This window comes from Empidonax traillii, unplaced genomic scaffold (genome assembly GCF_003031625.1).
Source record: "Empidonax traillii isolate 1590-97213 ecotype Southwest subspecies unplaced genomic scaffold, ASM303162v1 scaffold530:size435587, whole genome shotgun sequence".
NCBI lineage: Eukaryota > Metazoa > Chordata > Aves > Passeriformes > Tyrannidae > Empidonax > Empidonax traillii.
In genome coordinates, this window is record NW_020955723.1 from 45,888 (window position 1) to 67,445 (window position 21,558).

Genomic DNA, 21,558 nt, shown 5'->3' on the forward strand with positions numbered 1-21,558 from the left:
CCATCTCTCCAGTCTATCCAGATCCCTCTGCAGAGCCCTCCTGCCTTCCGGCAGGTCGACACTCCCTCCCAACTTGGTGTCATCTGCAAATTTGCTGATGATGGACTCAATCCCCTCATCCAAATCATTGATAAAGATGTTAAAAAGGACTGGGCCCAGCACTGACCCCTGGGGAACACCACTGGTGACTGGCCGCCAACTGGATGCAGCCCCGTTCACCAGCACTCTCTTCTCCTACCAGGATGCTTTCTTACAGCTTAGTGCAAACATCAATCAACATTTAATTCCTTTCTGAATCCACAGGCAGCCTGACTTAGAATAACACCTGGGTAAAACTTAGCCTAGGCAAGACAGAGGTGGTCTTTTGGGAAATAGAAAAACATTGGAAAGTCTTGGCAACATTACTATCTCCCCATCCATCAAACACTGCGTGGCTATCCTCAGTGCACTTCATCAACCTGCATTCTCTGTACTTCTGGCCACACCAAAAGGACATATTCCGACTAAAATGGGAAATGTGATGACGAACGTTGAAGGTGGATATAGGGAGGGGGACTCCAAGCAAGAAAGAGGTTTCCCTTTACCTCTAGTCCTGGAGGGGAGCGTGCCCTCCCCCTCCCCCCCACCACATGGACCCCATGGTCCCCGCAGAGACCACAGGACAGCAGCAGCGAGGAGAGAGGCAGAGAGAGTATATTGTTCTGGGCAGTGACTTAAATACCCCTTGGATGGATTACAAAGTGACCACTGGGACTCCAGGAGGTCTTACAACCCAACCAATGATAACAAAGGGTTAACAACCAATAGATAAGCTTTCAGTTATCTCTCAGACATTCCAAAAGCAGAGATAAGACTGAGGAACCTTTCAAAGAAGGAGGGTGAGTTTACAAAAAGAGTTACAAAGCCATTTTGGAAGCATGTTTACTTTATATTAAAAACCTCTGTTTTCTCTTATACACCAAAAGCCTACTACAACAATGTGAGACACTGTAAATTCACAGTAACGAGACTAAAATAACTTCTAACTTTTAAGGGTTCTAATCACTCCAGCACACACAAACCCAGTTACAGCCTATTTGTACGGATCCCAGGGAATGGCCACCAGCACCCTCTTTTCTCACAGTTACAATGACTACACTACAACACTGGAAATCTTCTACACTAGAGCCTAGATCCTCGGAGAAAAAGCCGTCACTAATCCAACCCTGAAGCTGGGTACGTGTTGCCAGATGAAATAAAACATGAGCATGAGTTGAATACTTTCTGCAAGAACAAAACCTGTCTCTTCCTCTTAGATCTCCTTGCAGCTGCAGCTAAGGGCAATGGGAAGGCTGAATTTTCATTTCCATTTTGCCCAGCTCTTGTAAAATTGAGGCTGCAATGCAACTTCCATATTGAACAGTTGGGCATAAAGCTGCATTTTATGTGCTGTTAGGGTCAGATCAATCTCTTAGACTGAAACAATATGGCACAATCCAGTTGGGAAAATCTGCATATCCAAGTCCTCTGCAGCAGTGTGTCTTCCTTTGCCTTTTTATATGCTTTCCTTTATGTATCTTCAGTCAAGACTACACTTGCAGTGTAACCCTTGGGAGAAATTTATATCGGTCATACTGGAAGTATTTTAACTTGCTTTCTAAACCATGATTCGGGTTCTCTTTTAGTGAAAGTTGCAGAGGAGGGGAGAGGAAAGGAAAAAAAAAAAGGAAGTTTGGAACAATTAATCCTTTCCACCAGTGGAAGGCTGCTACAGTGGTTTGACCAGGCTCCTGGAGTTATAAAATATGGAGCATTTGGGATTCAGAGCAGACAACTCTCTGCAGCAAAATTAGCTATTCATCTCCATTCTTCTGTATATAAATGAGCAAACAAGTTACAGCCAAAGTGTCTGCCTGCATGGTCTGCTTAGTAATTTTGAATGCAGGACTATCCAGTGCACAGACACCCAGAATTAATGTTGAAAATACCCTGGCAGTCAGTTATTACTACTGATAAATATTAAATTGGATGGCAGACTGTACTATAAAAACTGAAACTAAATAAATGAAATGGCTGTGTTTTAGCTAGAAAGACATATCCTCTAAAAGATAAAAAGAGAATTCTTCAGTAGGTATAGATATGCTAATGACTGATCAGAAGAAACTTCAAAGCAGATGACTCTACAAAGCAAGGAGATCCATCATATAAATCTGAATTTGTTAATAAAGCTTATCTTGTGTAATTGTTGCATCCTATGAATGATGCTGGTGGTTCAAGCACAAAGCAACATGAGCAGTACTTACTAAATATGGTAAAATGCTGTCCTACATTCAATATAACTGTACTTATAAAAAAGTGATATTTGGGGAGGTTGCATACTAATAATCTTGTGTAAGCACATTATGTGCTTGGATCAGAAGGCAGCAAGGTTTGATGCAATACTTTGTCCTTCCTAATTTTGGACTAGCCTCTGAAAGCTCAGCTTTGGTACAAGTATGCTAAGTGTTGCAGTACACGTTTCTGTGCCAAAAAAAGTGAAATCATGGACAAATGATCTGATCTCAGGAAAGAAAATTACCTCGATCCCAAATTATTTATAGTCTTAGAAGAACACAGAGATGACTTACTTCACGGTATCCACAAAGGCGACAAACAGCAAATGAAAATCCAACATGCTGCTCTCATCATCACCTGCTCCATACAAACTTTCACTTTTCTTATTGTTCCATGATCAGAAAGATGGTGGTCCCGCAGGAAGGAATGAACTCATGCTGATGAGCTCAGAGCACTATTCCGATGTTTAAATTCAGCTGACCAGAAGATGACAAGGGAGACAGCTGCCTTGAGGGTTGCCTTTATCAGTTTGAAGGCCTGGGTACAGAACGCACTGCATTCAGACTTGAGTTTGAACCCACAGTGCAGGGTGTCCTCCAAGCCTGAGTAGTAAGTCTGGTATGGCAGGGATTTGATGTCCTCGGCTCTAGTAGCAAGCTCTCAGTCTTTTCAAATTAGGGCTGAGATTTTACTGACTGGAAGCAAGGTTCCCAAGTTGTGGGGAAGCACATCCACAAAGGAGACGCTGTAAGACAAGCACCTTCCGATTTCTAAAATTATTTCTTTGTCTATCTGGATACAGTTCAGAAAAATAGGTTCCCACTCCTGACAGCTCCAGGAGCAAAGCTCAGCTGCATCAATGGCAACACCAGAAGCACACCCCCCAGCACATGCCTGTCCCCTGAGCAAGTACACAGGAAACCAGACCCCACGTCCAACACCAACTGGGAGCACTTCTAGGGAGTGCTCACATCCTTATGATCTTAATGAATGCTCTATAAAGAATGATGCAATAAGTTCAGGCACACTGGAAGGCATACTGTTTTTCAGCAAGGCTTTACAGAACCTATTTATTTAGGCAGCATGGTATTTTTGTAAGAAGGGCAGTAAATGAAAATGGATAAGTCTATAGGCACCAAAAATTACTTTGACTACCAGTTTACCTAATAGGAAATTACTTGAGCAACTTTCATACCTGGAAAACCAGGTAACCTTTTAACCAGATCTTGTTTTCCAAGAGCATGGATTTGGTTTTGTTTGATTTGTTGTCTTTTTTCACCAAACTATCTCTGTCATCCCAGTAAAAAGTACTATCTCTGTTAACAACTACAACCTCTCTATTTCGAGATCCGTCATATTACAAAAATAATACAAGCACAAATTTTCTCACTGTTTCTCAGGGAGGGCTTTTCTGACTCTGTTTTTGATGTACTGGACACTGGATAATATACTGGGTATATGATTATCTTACCTTATCTTAGGTCAGATTAAATACAACCACAAATATAGGAACATATCAGCTTGAAAGTATTGCTTGGCTGCTCTGTTCAGTAAGTCAGCTACAGACCATGATAAATCAAACAAGGAAAGTAGATGAAGCATTCTGTATACACCCCTCTGAAGCTTCTGGATGCATGAAGTTTCTGCACCTCTTTGCTTGGCAACCCGCAGTGCTATAAATGCTTTGGTGACTTTCACATAAAAAGAGTCTAAAATGCCTCACCCTTGCTCACAACAATCAAAAGCAGACAGCCATATTGTGGATCTCCTTCTTAATACAATTGATAGGTAACAGGCATTTTCTGCCTCAATGACAAGATTAACTTCCATGGAAAAGTCCCACTACTTTGTTTATTAAAGGTATCCTGTAACTAATTGTGAGACTAAATACAGAGTCAACATGTGCCTCTGTATCTCAAAGGAATTTCTAAGGCCTTCTAAGCAACTATAAAGGAATAATCCATTATATCAATTAGGTGCCAAGCAAGGTACAGTGGCACATAAATCAAGCTTGAGAACAAGCCCATTCACTGACTCTCTCTGCCATTCAGATGATAAATCTCTCCTTAAAGCATACCTGCTCCTGTCAGCACTGTTGCTCTTACCTGCCAAAGCTTTCCGTTCATAGGCATTGCCTTTGCTGATGGCCACAGTGGCTGTGGGGTACCATGCAATTTTTAACCAATGCAAAGCCTCAAGCAGCTTGGTAATAACATTGCACTTCATATATTTTGTAAGATTCAACATAGTGCACCTTCTCAAGTTTAGACAGCATGTGTTTAAAATATCCTTTATCAAGCCTTGACGGGAAACAACTTCTTTAACCTGGGTTCTCTAGGAAAAAAAAAAAAATCTCCTTTGGAAAAAAATAACTTCAGCCAGATGGATAACTGACAAAAATGGATATTCCCATATAACGAAAACCGAAAATGTAGCCTTACTAAGACAGAAGTGTTCTCCAAGCAATTTCTCATTTATCATTCCCCAGGTACTCCTCAACAGAGAACCAGCCCTGTTCTGCAAAAGGACTAAAAGATTCCCCGTATCCCCCACCTCCCTATTATGTATTTCCAAGTAATATGGAAGCATTATTAGCCTAGAATATTTCTGTCACTATAGCAATACCAATAGATTAATTATCCCAGAGGCTGTTCACTGGCTCTGAGAGCAAGTGGCCCAGAACAGCCTGTGCCAACATTATTATTGCGCTATACTTCTCACTGTAGTTATTCTCTTAACCTCCATAACAGAAGGTACGAGGTCCAAAAAGTCTTGTGGGGACTACAAGACCCCTACAGCCTGTGCTAAACCCCAACCTATGACCATGCTTAATTGGAAAGTGTTAATGGCACATACACAAGCATATCGAAGATTATTCTAATAGTTCAGCTTTATGGCCCTGTTAAATCCTCATTCCTGAAAACTTCATACAGTACTGCTTAATTTACAGAGGCTTCTAACTCAGTGGTGTCTAAAATAATAGGATCTTTTTGAGAAGGTCTGTAGCAGCTTTAGTGAAAATTAATTGACAAAAGCAATAAACACTTTGATAACAGAAGTTCTGGAGCATGAAGTGCATCAGAATCATATGTTTCATTCTATACACATTAATAGAAGTATCATGTGTAGAAAGACTCCCAGACACGGCCCTCTAAATACATTTAACAACACCCAAGCAATTTCTGGTCAAAATGCAAACATATTCTTTAAGCACAACTTCTGCACAGGAAGCACTAACAATCTACTAACAGATTGCTTGAAGATGAGAAGGTGTATCAGGAAGCTGTGGAGTCACAGAGCAATTGAAGCTGCAAACAGATCTTTCTTAAGCAGGACCACTTAGAGCAGATTGTCCAAAATTGTGTCCAGATAGGTTTTGAATACCTCTGACAATAAAGGCTCCACAACCTCTCTAGGGAACTGGACTTAGGATTCCAGATGCAGCCTCACTGGTGCTGAGCAGGGAGGAAGGATCACATGCCTTGACCTGCCAGCAATACAGTTCATACTGTAGCCCAGGATGCTGCTGGTTGCCATTGTCATAAGGGCACATTCCTAGCTTATGGTCAGCTTGGAGTACAGCAGGAGGAACCACAAGTCTTCTTTTACCAAGCAGCTTTCCAGCTGATCAGGTCTCAGCCTATACTCATGCATGGGGTTGTCCCTCACTCAATGCCTGCCCTTTTCTCCAGCCTGTTAAGGTCTCTCTAAACGGCATCACACACAACCAGTGTATCAACCATTCCTCCCAATTCTTTTTTTTACTATCTGTAACCTTGATGAAAGTGCACTCTGCTCCACCCTTCATTCACCCTTCTGGGTCATTAACACAGATGTTACATAATACTGAGCTCAGTATCGACCCCTGGGGTACCACATTAGTGACTGGCCTCCAAGTGGACTTTGACCCACTGAACACAACCCTCTCAACTCAGCCATTCAGCCACTTTTCCATCCACCTCACTTACTGCACCATTACTTCATCTGCTTATCTTTGATTTTAGTGAGGCTTTTAGCAGTCTTCCATAACATCTTCAAAGTAAACAACATTCACTGCTCTCCCTTCAAGTCAGCCACATCATTTTGGAAGGCTGTCAGATGGCATAAGCATAATTTACTCTTTGCAAATCCACGACGACTATTCTGGATCACCTTCTTGTCCTTCCTGCGTATGGAAATAATTTCTGAGATTAGTTACTCCATCAGCTTCCCAGGATCAAGGTGAGGCTGACTAGCCTGTAGTTTCTGATATCCCACTCGTTACCCTTCTGGAAGAGACGCGTGGTTTTAGGTTTTTTTACACTTTCAGGAACTTCCCTCGATTGCCACAACCTTCTGAATATAACTGAGAGCCCAATGACATAAACCAGTTCCCTCAACACTCATGGATACAATCTATCAGGCCCTATGGACTTGTTTACACTCAATTAAAGTGTTCCTTAACCTGATCACCCTCCACTAAGGACAAGTCTTTGCTCCAGACTTTTCCTCTGGTCTCAGGGGTCTGGGATTGCTAAAGGCCCGAAAGGACTGAAGTAAAGGTGCCACATCGGCATTTTCTGCGTCCTTTGTTAGCAGCGACCCTGAGATATTTAGCAACTGTACTTGTAAAATCCCTTCTTGTTGTCCTTCACATCCCTTGCCAGATTCAACTTACCATGGGCTTCGGCTTACCTGACCCCATCCCTGCACAATTGGACAGTATCTCTATCCCTCCTGGGTCATCTGTCCCTGCTTTCAAGCTGCCTATTTGTTGGATGGACCAAATTAAATCTTGGAGAAGATCACAGAACCATAAAATATCCTGAGTTTGAAAGGACTCAGAAGGATCATCAAAGTCCAACTGCTGGCTCAGCACAAGACAGCTCCAGGAATCACACAATGCGCCTGAGAGCATTATCTAAACACTTCTTGAACTCTGTCAGGCTTGGTGCTGTGACCACTTCCCTGGGCAGCCTATTCCATTACCCAACCACCCTCTGGCTGAAGAAGCTTTTCCTAAAATCTAGCCTAATTGTTCCCTGCACAGTTTCATGCCATTCCCTTGGGTCCTGTCAGTGGTCACCAGAGAGAAGAGATCACTGTTTGCCCCTCTGCTTCCCCTTATGAGGAAGCTATAGACTGTAATGAGGTTTCCCTTCAGTCTCCTCCAGCCTGAGCAGCTTAGTGATCTCAGCAGCTCCTCCTGTGTCTTCCCCTCTAGTCCCTTCACCATCTTTGTAGCTCTCCTTTGGATGGTATCTAATAGCTTTATATCTTTCTTGTCATGGTGCACAAAACTGCTCACAGGACTCAAAGTGAGGCTCTACCAGTGCAGAGTGGGACAGTGTACTCCATAAACCAGCTCAAGACACTTCTTGAAGATCAGTCTTGGACTGCTCTTCAGTCCAGGGTCATGGGATACCATGGGATACCATGTGATTCTTCGAAGCAGATACCTAAACAGGCCAAAGCCTGCTTTCCTGAAGTCTAAGGCTGTGATCCTGCTTCTTGCCCTGCTCCCTCCTCTCATGATCCTGAACTCCACTGTATTATGGCCTTTGGAACCAAGGTTCCTCCTGACCTTCATCTCCCCAGCTAGCCTTTCTCTGTTTGCATGTATGACATCCAGCAAATCATCTCCTCTTGTTGACTCTGTAACCATCTGTGCCATAAAGCTATCACTTTATGTTGCACACCAGCAGTTACGAGAGTGGTTTCACACCCCCCATGTGGACAGATGTGTTTGAATGAGAGACTACTTCCAGTTGTCTGAAGGTCTCATCTACCTCTTCCTGATCAGGTGACCTATAGTACATTCACTACATGTTGGTAGTATCACCCATGTTGGTTTACCTGCATTTGCTGATTTATACACTCTGAGCTGGCTCACATTCCATCCCCATAGCAGAGCTCCTCCCTTCCCAGCTGCTATTTCACCTATAAGATGACTTCTCTTTCCTGCCTTCCTGGTCTGTCCTTCCCAAAGAGCCTGTAACCCTCAATTTCTAAATACAGCTTTACTGAAAATGCAAAACATTATAGTATCTAATAACATTTTAATCTCTAACCTTAGATAAATGCTTTTAAAATAGTTTGCTTTATTCTGTATATGCCAAATAATACAGGCTAAAGTACTCTCAGAAAATAAACCAAACTGAATGGAACAAACCACATAATACTGATAAAATACAAGGCAGTGTATGAGTAAAGCACTACTGCTCATTATAGGACACATAAGAAATTGTAGTAAGTCAGTTTTATAGTTAATTACCTCAAAGGAAGGCCATGCTTTTTGTATACATACATACATACATACATATGTATATGAACATAAACCACATCGGGAATATATGACTTAATTTCCCAAACATTATATTCCCTAAGGAAAGACATGGTGAGGGCAACAAAAAGCAATGGTCTGTGTTAGCTATTGGCTATATAATTGGATCAAGAATAAGAAAAAAACCCACTATTATTACTTTTATTCATGTTCACCTTTATTAAGCTACGCTTGATCACAGATAAGATTTTTCAGATGTCTAGGAATGAGTGCTGCTTTTTTAGGATAAATACTAAACACTTCACACTTTCACATTCAACCTCTGAACCACTGTCTTTGAGGCTTATAGCACACATGCAAAATTAGTGGCTACTTTAAAAAAAATACTTTATCAAATGTGAAAAAGGAAGAACTAATAGAGTGGGGTAAAAAGACTTATAAAACATTAATTTTGAAAAAAAAAATGTTTTGAGGATATATATAGACTAAATCAACAAATTTTAAGTGATTTTGCATGAGAAATTAAAAATAAGATCTTTTAGTGTGACTCGAAGGTTTATTAAAAAAAAATTATGGGCAACAAGCAAGCTCCCACAGCACTGAAGGATGACTGACTGTTACCTGCTCAGCATAAGGCTGCATTGCAAAGTCCATCAGTTAAATCTCATCAAAACATTACCCACAGGCAAGCTGAAGCAAGGCCAAATGAGTCATCTGACAAGTGTCATACTTGGTCCCTCCTCTGCTTCAGTGAGCATTTCATTCACATTTATGCAACATGAAGTTGTACCATCATGGCCAGGAATGCTGAGTGCTGGATGATCTTGCATGGGGAACAGGAATCATAAGCTTACCTCACCAGGAAGAAGACAAAACTGGCCAACACAAAGGCATGAATTACTTTGAAAAGTAAATGCAGTTTCCAATCATCAGGCAGTTTTGTGAATCTAGCTCTGAATGGGCCATTTTGTGGAGAAAAAATATGAATTACTGAAAGTGGAGTACTTTTTGTTCCAGTCAGGGAACAACCAGGAAGAAAAGAAACGTTACATTTTATTTCATCCAAAATAGCAACGAAGCTGAAAAAAAATTATTCACAGAATAAAGCTGCAAGTTCTCAGAGAATCATAGAATCATTTAGGTTGGAAAAAGCCTGTAAAATTACTGAGCCCAACCATTAACACAGAACTCCCAAGTCCAACACTAAACCATGTCCATAAGTGCCATATCTACACACCTTTCAGATACCTCCAGAGTTTCTTACACAATCACTTCCCTGGGCAGCCTGTTCCAGTGCTTGATGATGCTCTCTATGAAGGAAGTTTCCCTAACATCCAATCTAAACCTTCCTGGTGCAATTTTGAGGCCATTTCAACTTATCTGGTCACTTGTTACCTGGGAGAAGAGACTGACCCCCACCTTGCTCCAACCCTTTCTCAGGTAGTTGTAGAGAGCAGCAAGGTCTCCCATCAGCCTCCCTTCCTCCAGACTAAACAACCCCAGTTTCCTCAGTCGCTCCTCATGAGTCTCGTGCTTCAGACCTTTCAACAGCTTCATTGCCCTTCTCTGGACTTGCTCCAGTGTCTCAGAGTCTTTCCTGTAGTGAGGGGCCCAAAACTGAACACAAAGTTTGGCCTCACCACTGCTGATCACTGCCTAGTTCTGCTGATCACACTATTGCTGATGCAAGCCAGCAATACAAGAAGGAGCCTGTTAACTGCAACAAAATATATGAGATTCTCCCATGCAGAAAAGACTACTACACCTCTAGAGAGTGTTTCTATCAGAAGACAGGTCAGGCTGAAAATCTGAATCCATCACTAACGACAAGTATCTATAAAAATGAATACTTGAGTAGCGAGCTGTGAGAAGTCTAAAATATAGTTTTCAGCCAGTGCACTTGGGTGTCATGAGAAGCCCAGCTGCTGCATTGCAGGGCACAGTGTGGGTTTAGCCTGCTCAACTTCACATCAGCCTAAACTTGAGGCTGCTTGAGTACCAGCAAGATTTGTACGGGTACCCACGCCAGCTCATTTAAGGTTGACTGGGATGCACTAATCACAGGATTCACAGCAACTATTCCTGTGATTGCAGTGCAGGAAGAACCCTGTTTCTTGAGTAGGTTTTTTTTTTTTTTCTTTCCGAGTCACAGTTGAGACCATGTTCCAACAAAATAACCCCATAACACACCTAGCTAAGAGATGTGCATCATGGTCCCCATAATGAACTCAGTAGGCCTAATTAAGCGGAGTAGGTGCTCAATTACTTGCAGTTTGGGTGCTACTATGGGGCTGACAAGACATCCATTCACATCCACAAACATTTATGTGTCGACGGTTGCAGAATGAAGACAGAAAAGCTACAGGCAGACAGCTTCCCATTCACAAAGCACACTTTGACGATTATCTCTAATGAAAAAGTAGAAATTAAAATGCCTCCTAAATAGCTATGGACAAACACCACAACATCAAACCTTTTTCTACACTTTTTCTACATTTACTCAAACTAGGGAAGGATATTTTTGATCTCAAGTGGCTGACAAAAGAGTGAAAGCACAGAGAGGGGGGTGAAGAACTGTTATTCCAGGAGTCAGGAAACACTCCAGTAGCACAATCTCATAGGAGAAGTAGTAAAATATAACAAGTGTTTTTGAGTCATTTTTGTTGGTGTAAATCAGTAGGACTCTGCTGACATTAATGAAACCAACCTGGCTTATGACAGAGAATCTGGCTCTTTATTTGCTATGATGACAACTAATGTCTAAATTCAACTGCAGATTTTATAGAATTATAATTAAAGGTCTACAATAACATAGAACACAAATGTAGTCTGTGCAGAAGAGCTTTATTGTATTCATGTTGTAGTTTTATATTGACAGTGGCACTGATATACACAATTAAAATATTAATAACACCTCTGTGACAGGCAGCAACATAGCATGAAATGAATACTTTAGAACTAACTACTAGCAGTCACATATCAGGACAATTAAATAATATCATTTTATAAGACAAATTTTGATTCAGTTGGCAAGAACTGCAATATTTAACTCATGAATTTCCTGAACTCTCAAAATGTTTTAATAATGTAGACTATATATATACATATATATATATATATATATATATATATATATATATATATATATATAGTCCAACCTAACACCTTGTCAACTAGACCTGAGTGCCACATCTAATCTTTTCTTAAAAATCTCCAGGGACAGTGACTCCATCACTTCCCTGGGCAGCCCATTCCAATGCCCAGTCACCCCTTCTGTGAAGAACTTCTTCCTAATGTCCAAATTACAGATGTACACGAAAAACTACAAAGCATGTCAAGAGAAATAGCTGGCTATAGCACACAGCAGAGAGAGAAGTGCAACAAGTTGCAGGGAGTACAGTGAGGGCTGGCTGGGTTTCATGGGAAGGTGAGGGGGAGCCATGTGGAAGAGCAGCCCAGCCAATCCCTGGGAAATGGAACTCACAAGGCAGACAGTGCCAAGGGGACTGCATTGGTCGTACTGTACAAGGCTAATGGCATCTAGGTGAAGGTGTCACAAACACCAAATTTAAGTGCAGATGTTACAGAAGTGGAATCGATGGGCAGAAGTAATCTGAGGTATGGCACTGGAGTGACCAGGGACAAGGGTCTGCTTTGGGGAAGACCACAGGTGTGTATAAGCTACTGGTGAGACCCATTCCTGCACAGATATGGGGAGGTTATGTGTGCATTTGTATGCATGACCCAATTGCAAGAATCTAACATGCAAGACCAAACTGCTGATGCATAAGAAAGAACAGGATCAGGCTGTTTGTACTGGCCTCGTTTGTAGGTGTGCTGTTTGTGTTGATATGATGCCTGCAAAAGCATGGTTGCCTGTACACGATGCATTATTTCAGTTGCACTACTTTAATTGAAACAATAACATATAAAATACATGTCTGACAACTCATAAAGAGCATTAGCATAAGGATATACATTAGGATAAAGAGGGAAAGAAGGCACTGGTTTAGTCAGAAAGGAGATCCGATGAAGCATTGTAGAATATACACCAGAACATGCTGACCATACGTAACCAGTTATCTTGCTCCAATGCCATCACTTGTTTGACACTACTTTACATTTATATTTCCTTGGAATATGTTCCAAGTACAGCTCTGCCTTGGGTTGCTGTGGCAGGTACTGCCGGGTCTGTGCTGCAACACTGCAAGTTGTTGATGTGCCTATTCAAGGAAACTCTTATCTGTAACTACCAGGAAAAGTGTGTTTGTGATATCAAACCTGACAATAAAAGTCAATCTTCAAAACAAACAAACAAAACCACCAAACTCCAAAACTAACAACCTGTCTAAAGGTAACTTGTAGCATTAGGTTAAAGAAGTTTATTCTTATTCAGGATGCCTGAACTATGCAGGCTTTGGCAAATTGTGCCATATGCATACCAAGTGAATTCAAATTGTTGGGTTTTGAGTCTCTGAAGAGCTGTCAAACCAGCACATTTCCAAAGCAATATCATTTATACTATTGGTAGTAAGAGCCTACTCATTCAAAAATGCCACACATATTCACCATAGTTATGCAGAAGTTCACACTAGTAAGTGGATTCCCCAAATGGGGTTTCAAAAAAATTATGAGTTACTAGCAATTACTTTTTTTATATAGGCAGGCAGAAGAGGACAGCCAACAGATCCTGATGAAATTATAACTCATCCTGGTTGTTGTCAGACAACTCAAAACTGCCAGCAAGAAACACTCCTTTACCTTGTCCTTATATTTGCAGACTACTTCCATGTTTTATACTTTAATAAGATTGATGATAATGTCCATTTTCCAGAAAAAGAAAAGTGTTTTGCTGATACCATGTATAAACACTTCAGAAAAAAACTATTTTCTCTCCTATCTTTCAATGAAAGCATTTTTTAAAATAGACTTATTCATCATTCTGTGACAGCATTTAGAAAAGAGCATTTATCCAGTTATCCAAAAGCCTGGTCAAGTGATATCATCTCCTTGAATATCATCCCATTTGAGTATTTTTATTACCCATATGCTTACTAAAAACACTGATCTTTATTCCACTTTTTATATGACAATCTAAATTGCCTTGAGTAATCTGTCTAACAGAGATAATTAAATTTGTTTCATTAATACTTGCAAAAGGTTCCAAGGGCGTATAGTGGATTAAGTCTGTTTTTCAAACATGTTGCTTAGATTTCATGTTCTACATGCTAAAGAAATAAGTAAAGTTTCATTTGGCTCATAGGAAGACAGAAATGGAAATCATCTCCTGGCTTTTTTAAAGTGTATCATGTAAACTGTGTCCTATATCCTCCTTTAAATATCTACCAATAAACAGTGTAAACACATTTTGGATTATTCAATCCAGTGATGTCACTGAAAACTTGGAAATTAACTCCATTGCTCTAATCTTTAAGGGCATTCTCCCTTGCAATCTAAATATAGAGTGCCTTTAGTTTTTTTGCTACAAACAATTTTTTGTTTTAAACATTTCTCATTTCCTCCCAGTGTTTATTCCCTCTTGATCTTACTTTTGCTGTATTAGGCAAATCTATGTGTTCTAGTCTCTCCTGATTTTTTTCCTCCCCAACCATCTTAACAGCACTTTCTGCATTTGCTTCAGTTTGAATCCCCCCTCTGAAACATGCCTAGCTGTAATTAATAATACTTTCCTATGTCTACAATGGCATTTGCCAGTGAGACATCCAAATGTCAAGACTTGCAAGTCTCTCAGCAAATCAGCCAATAAATCAAGAATTCATTCCTCAGTCATTTGAACACTTATTTTTAGAACATTGGGAAGATTTTGTTATAAATCCTCAAACACGTGAGGATTGTGAATTTTACTGTGTTCATCTGTGTTCTTTATATGCAGGTCCCCCATTCCTCTTTTATATGGAAAAAAGGCCACTGAAGGTGTTTTAACATTCTCCTGTAACAACTTGGGCTGCACTTCTACGAACCTCACTACAGCCCTCTAGTCTCTGCTTTTCAAGCACCTTCCTACGCTGATCACTCCTTTTAACCTTTTGTTACACTCTAGTTGGTTTTTTTTTGCAATGTCTTTATGGATGTGGTTATTCAGCTAATTATGCCTCTCTTGTATCAGGTGCATGCACATCACTGAAAAACATGAGACTTTATAAACTAAAATATAAATCCAGATGATTAAAGATTTCTTCTCTAAATATGTAACACACATTTTTTTTCATCAGCAAGAATCACTGTAAAAGTGCAGGAGATATATATATAAATACGTGTGCATATCCACACATCTATGTGTGTGTGCATCTTTCTCTCATATTCACACACTACTCCATACCATCATGCTGAATCTTGAAACTGGTACTTTCATAAGAGGTGAAACACTTCTGGCTTTCTCTGCCTCTCTCTCCTCTCCCTACAAGTTTCTTCCATGAGAATCCCCCTTATACATATCCACATTCAGCTCTCCAGTGAAAACAATGATTTTCAGATTTATTGAAGGCACTGGTCTTCTATAACGCAGACATTAGACCCCTTGCAAAGTGCTGTCTTGCAAAGCTATCCCAAAATAATTTTGAAGTAACAAAGTCAAGTGCCAGTAGCAGCTGGGGTGTTGTGGCAGGAAGATCAGTCTGAGTTGTTAAACCTGCTTGAAAAGACCAATAAATTTTCAGATAGTCCATGCTAAGCTTTATGACAGCCTAAGAATGGCAGACAATCCAAAGAACTTAAAAGCTCATTAGGGAATATGACACTGGTTTATCACTGCAAACACCAGTAAGTTTTCTATGTAGCAAGAGCATTTAGCATTTGTGCTGTATTCTATGTAAATCTAGCCAAAAACTCAACAGAAAATCAATCACTTTCTACCATTACAATTTACATTAAAACATCATTATGTCTTTCACATATGGCACAACACTTAGCCTGGCAACATGTGGATCACTTAGCTTTTCATTTGTCACTGAACAGCAGTTATGAAAAGATTCACATTCACTTCTTAATCTTTGACACAGATTTGGGGAGGAGGGGCTGACAGTAAATCCCTCCTTGAAAAATTCATTTAATCTTGCCATTCTTCAGCTTTGCAACCTAAACAAAGAATTAAGTCAATGTACTTCTAGCATCTGCTAATTAAAATATAACCCCTGGTACATGAGAATCCCAATTTTATGTGGTAGACTTTCCATGCACCTGTAGTATAAACAAAAACAGACAGACAGACAGACAAACAAAAAAACCCCAGTGGCCAAAACCAAAATTTTTTGAGTAAATTTGTCTGTAAGTTCAGCTGGCCAATTCTTTAAATTTGAACACAAAGACAAAAAACAGGACCAGTAAGTGCCGCGTGGCCAACAGTTTCAGGCTGCCAGATTCTGAGCATGGGCAGTCATGACATCCTTTCTTACTAAGGATGTTCAGGAAATGCCAGCTGACTCTGAGTACAGCTTGCTGGAGAAGCAGCTTATGGGAAGAAAAGCAAGCCATCCAACCAAACCCCCTCTGAGCAGCTCTACAAAGCCTTGTCCTGTCACTCTCCCTAATGGTGCCCAGGCTTTGCTTTCAGTGAAGGGCTCAATTGCCTATGCGAGTCACAGAGGCAAGGCTGAGAAAGCAGCTGTGCAGCTATTACACATTATGTTCAGGTGATAGGGTTCCTCCTCCGGATCTGTGTTTCTGAAGGCTCATGCCATGAAAGCAGCTGTTTCTATGATCTGCCCATTAGTTTGCACTGGCTTTAATTAATTCTAGTCAGGGAAACTAGCAGGACTGTTCTCAAATGGAGTTTGAGGATACTGATGTTTGGATTCCTCTGACTGGGCGTTATTCAGTGCCTTTTGGAAACTTGGCTAGTCACAGCGTGACACTCTGTGGAATCAAGTCCTTTTCAAGACCTAGCCACAATTTTGGCTGGTGTCTGAAGGCATGGGAACCCCTATTTTTTATATGTATGTTTTAACTAAAAAGATGCCCAACTGGAAAGCTGCGACTTGTCAGTATGCAACACCAATGCTATGCTCTTACAGTTTCCTTCTTAAAGGTGTGCCATTAGCTCATATTTCCTTAGGACACAGTTAAAATGGTGGAACTGCATTTCCATAGGATGTTGGCAACAGGAATCTTGCAACAAAACCTCTAAATGTTATTACTATGAGCTGCCAGAATCAGTGCCTCGTGGCCCAAAACATCTTTTATCAGGATGGCTTTTTGCCAAGTCTTTTCTGCCCAGCTCAAGGCACTGACTGGATTAAACAAAACCAATAAAAATAGCATCAAAAAGAAAATGCTGCACAAAAGGGATTATAAATAGGAACAGAAACATGAAGTACCTCTTTGGACTACAAGTAAAACTATTCTTCCCACTTGACCAAGCCCAGGAACAGCACTATCTGATACAGCATTCCTCAGAAACTGTCTCTTTATCATTTAAGTAATTTCTCAAGAAATGTCCTCCATATATCACTGACTTTCTGGTTTTACCTTAAGCTTCATCAATATTTCACTAATTTTTTCTTCTTACATTTACTGGATGTTTATCCCAGGAGTTAACTTTAACAATGGTTTCTGCCTTTTTTTGAATGGCAAAAGACTGCCACCATTAACAGACTCTCTACACTTATTCCTACAAACTGTGCCCAGTATTCATCTCCTTTATGAACTCACCAGATACAATTATTTTTAGATATATCTGCTGTATTTATCATGCGTCTTTAACAAAGGCTTTTCATCCCAAGATGTAAAAAAACCCAAAACCTGCATCTCAGCACGCAAGGAAAGACATTTTAATACAAAGCTGACAAAACTTAATGTCAGACAACTAGTAGAATTGAAGCAACATTTCTTCATAAGAGCAGAGCTAAAAAAGCTGTTTAAACACAGAGACCTGAGCTTATGCTTGAAATGAATAGGGAAGAAAGACATCAGAGACTGTACAGACTACCATAATCAAAACCAGAAAACAAAATGCAACCTGACAGGTTTGGTAAATTCTGATTCCCACTGAAAAGGTGCAGTAGTGGGTCCACCTACCACCTGGTCTCATAAAATGTTTTCCAAGTGTCTTATCTACAAGGGTGGAAAGTCCATCCTACCTCAAAGACTGAGAACAGCATGATTCCAAGACTAATCTCACACTAATTAGGACTGATGTGAAGCATACACCTTGACCTCAACATATTGTTAGCTCAAAGTAGGCAGAATATTCAGATTAATCTGATCGCAGAAGGGCTACAGAGTCTACATCTGTTTAATACAGGATGAGCTGTAGATTGCACATTGAGGCCAGCTCACTTCCACTTCTCACAGGATGACAGAAAAGTGACTGGAGCACCTTTTCTAGAGCCCAGACAGGCTGGGAGAGATGGGGTTGTTCAGCCTGGAGAAGAAAAACTGAAGGGAGACCTTAGAGCAGCCTTCCAGTAGCCAAAGGGAGCCTACAAGAGAGCTGGAAAAAAACTTCTGGCAAGGATGTTCACTGACAGGACAAGATGCAATGGTTTTAAACTGAAAGAGGCTAGATTTAGATTAGACATCCACTGTGAGGGTGGTGAGGCACTAGAACAAGTTGCCCAGAGAAGCTGTGGATGCCCCATCCCTGGAAGTGTTCAAGGCCAGGCTGAATGGGGCTTTGAGCAACCTGGTCTAGTGAAAGGTGTCCTTGTCCTGGCAGGGGGATTGGAAGTAGATGATCCCTTCTGATCCACACCATTCTATGATCCTATGAACTGAATCAAAAGCCAATCTGAGAAAAAAACACAAAACAAAACGAACAAACAAAAAACCCCAGCCACACTACTAAAAACTGAAAACTATACATGCCAGCATATCTACATCTCCATTAGTTTTCATAAATACATAAGAAAAAGCTAGGAGTAGAGCCAGAGAGAAGTAGAAACATTAGGACTGATTAATACATCCTCCTGTGGCTTTACTGAACATCAGTTATACTCTGCAGTATAACTTTATATGTATATTTCACATTAGAAATGTCACTTGACAGCAGAGCTGCAAATAACCTTCTTTCCTAAGTGAACCCAAGCTCACCTAAAAATTAAAAGCAAAACAGTTATTATGCTGTTAAATTTTTTAAATTATGGCAAAATTTTTTCAATGCTATTTGTATCCTAAATAATATGTCTCTCCAGGTTTTAATTATGAAATGCTAAATAAATCCCATGAGGAAATGCTTATTTGTATCTATCTGCTAAGTTCCTATTTGTAATTCCAGCTAATTACTTCCCCTGTCAGGAAAATACTGTCTGAAGTCCCAAGATGCCACAGAAGTACCTCAATCTCTTTCATTTCACATCTCCTAGTGTTCGATACAGAAAATGTAAATTCATTTGTCTACTGCTAAAAGAGTCAGAAACTTGAAATAATCTCTGCACTGTCAGCAGGTCTTTACCTCATGTGCTTAATCCCTGTTGCCATGGTGATATTTAATTGTACAGCCACACAGTTTGATTGGTTTATTTTAAATTGAAGTTTTTCTGTGGAATAGTTCAGGATTCCAAGTGAACATGAGATAAACGGCTTTCAAAGTATTGCAGTGAGTCATAATGTTGTCAGTGGCTAGATTAATTTGAGTCCAGTCAAACTATTTCTTTACCCTAATCTTAAGCATTTATGTCAACATACATAATACAAGGATTTTTAGCATTATATTTGGGAGCTGAGCATTTTGAGTATAATTAGGCAGTATTTTATTGTAAGAAGGGCAATTAAAAACTAAATGAGAATTAAAATTCAGTAAGCTTTTGTTGGTAGTATTGTCTTTCTAAAACAAATTATCTTCCTGTCCTACTATATCAATCCAGATCAGAACCTTTTACAGTAGGCTTATACTTGATTTTCTTTATAGAAAACTGTAAATAAATTAATATGAGAGATATTAAGCCAAAAGGATAAATTAGGTTTCTTTAGTGCTGGCTTTCATATACCTCAGTATGCAGTTCCTTAGTATATGAATGCCTACTGGAAAAGTATCATCAGTATGGTATTTCCTAGCATAGCATAACACATTAGGTAACTCATTTTAATTCTGTACATACACAACAATCAACTGGTGAACTCAACTGTGCTATTTAAACAGCAGCAATATACTGTGCTAATTCTCATACTTTTTTCTTTTTTCTCTATAACCCAGCTCTAGCACATTTTTTTTCTCAATGTCATAACAGAAGCTCTAGGGAAGATTTTCACCTAGCCTTTGCTGTGAAAGGTCTCAATTCTATCACCAAGTATCAGGCAGCTTTGCCTTACTTAATTTGCCAAGCTCATGGCCACTAAGGCCCCAGTGTACAGGCTGCAGGAAACATGTTTTAGGTGTTTCAGTTGCTGTATTCCCCTCTCTATTTTTAAGGACTATCAAGGAGCCTGGCTTTATTTCATATGCAGAACTTTTGTGTTTGCATCACTGGGATTACCAGCATGTGACCCAAGATAAGACTTAGCTTCTTACAAACCACTACCACTCTTCTAGCCACCTGCATGGCTTTGCAGAACCAGAACTTCACACTTTTAATCCCAATTCTCTAGGGAACACAGTGTTTTACAAGAGAGATGCTTGGAAAAGCAGACTCCAACTGGGGCTATCATTCCCACACAAGCTGTTTAAAAGAATTAATTTGTTTTATACTCCTGGGAAGGGTAGCTTGGTGTACCAAAGCAATGCTTCTACAGAAGCATTTACATGCTGCAATGCACAGATGAGATGCTGTTATTCCATAGAGATGCTGCTATTCCATAGAAAACAGCTACCTAGAAGCATATGTACTCCAACAATAACGAGGACTTAATCTTTGCACCTCTCTATGACAATGTACACTATGATTCTGGGTTAGGATACCTTGATTTTTGTTTTTTTTTTCTATACAGGTCTTGCTTCAGAAGTTTTATTCTGCTTCCTAATCCACCTTCAAACACACAGGAGTAACGGTGTTCAGGATGCAATACTTCTCAGAATTTCATGGCATCCCCATCCAGTTTGTGTTTGGGAAAAACACAGAGAACTAGCTCAGGAACACTGACTTGGCTGTAACAGAGGCCCACGGCATGATTCCCTGTACTACAGTAGAGTATAATTACATCCAGGCAACCCAAAGCAAATGATTGAGCAAAAGCTTCCTCTCTTCTGAGTAGTCTCACTCACATTCATACCTTCTTGTATAACTCCCCTCACCTTTCCAGTGTGAGAAATCCTCTTGCTCCAGCAAGGGAGGGCTCTGCGTGTGTGCAGAGGGGACCCAAAAAGGGCAAGCCAGAAGAAAGGGAAGGAAGTAGGCTGCTATGATCAGCTCCTGAGTTACTGCACACTAACCAGCTTAGGAACAACTGCCTTACAATGCAATGAAATCTCCCTTTTTCCATGATCTAGTTGAAATAAAATAACCCCACAAACCAATCACCTCCTTGGTATCATTCCCTCCATTATATCAATGATTTATCCCAGTCAGTATTAACATCACTTTGTTCGTGATATTTATGGCTGCAATATTTATGGCTAGAGGAACAACTCTTTGTGAAGGATAGACAATTGTTAAATCATTGTTTCTTCTCAGGAGGTTGAGTTGATTTAGCAATACTTTCTTTTTCACCATATGCCCGAGTAGTCTCTAGGCAAACCACTGACATAAACAGGTTGCTATATAATTTTCCTTCTTCCCCTTCCTAATTATTCAGGTTTGCTTTAAACAGTCACTTGCATTTGTGCATCCCTGCTGCTGCTCATGTCTTCTAGCCCCACTCCCCCTTCCATCATCTGATCCTGTCCTTGAGTAGGTCAAACCCTTAGTAACAGAAAGCAAATTCGTATGCAGTCTGAAAGGAGCAGAGTAGCACTCTTTCTTTAATAGCACACTATTCATAACATCAGCCCGTATTAGAGACAAGGGAATTTAAAATAAAACACAGAAGAGACAGAAAAAATCAAGAATCGCCATACCAATCAGACCTGTTGTCCTCCTGGTCCAGTATCCTTT

At 40.2% G+C, this 21,558-nt stretch overlaps 1 protein-coding gene across 4 annotated transcripts in view; it reads right to left on the bottom strand.

Annotated features, from left to right (window-relative positions):
• The window catches only part of LOC114064244 (FERM and PDZ domain-containing protein 4-like), a 255,103-nt gene that overhangs the window by 37,106 nt on the left and 196,439 nt on the right, over window positions 1-21,558 (bottom strand). The window contains exon 1 of one of the 4 annotated variants that reach the window (XM_027897110.1): window positions 2,607-2,714. The exons of the other annotated variants lie outside the window; for them this stretch is intronic. Within the exon in view, the coding sequence (XP_027752911.1) occupies window positions 2,607-2,653 (47 nt within the window). The 5' untranslated portion in view covers window positions 2,654-2,714. Of the gene's footprint in view, window positions 1-2,606; window positions 2,715-21,558 lie in introns of those variants that run through there. 4 annotated transcript variants of the gene reach the window in all.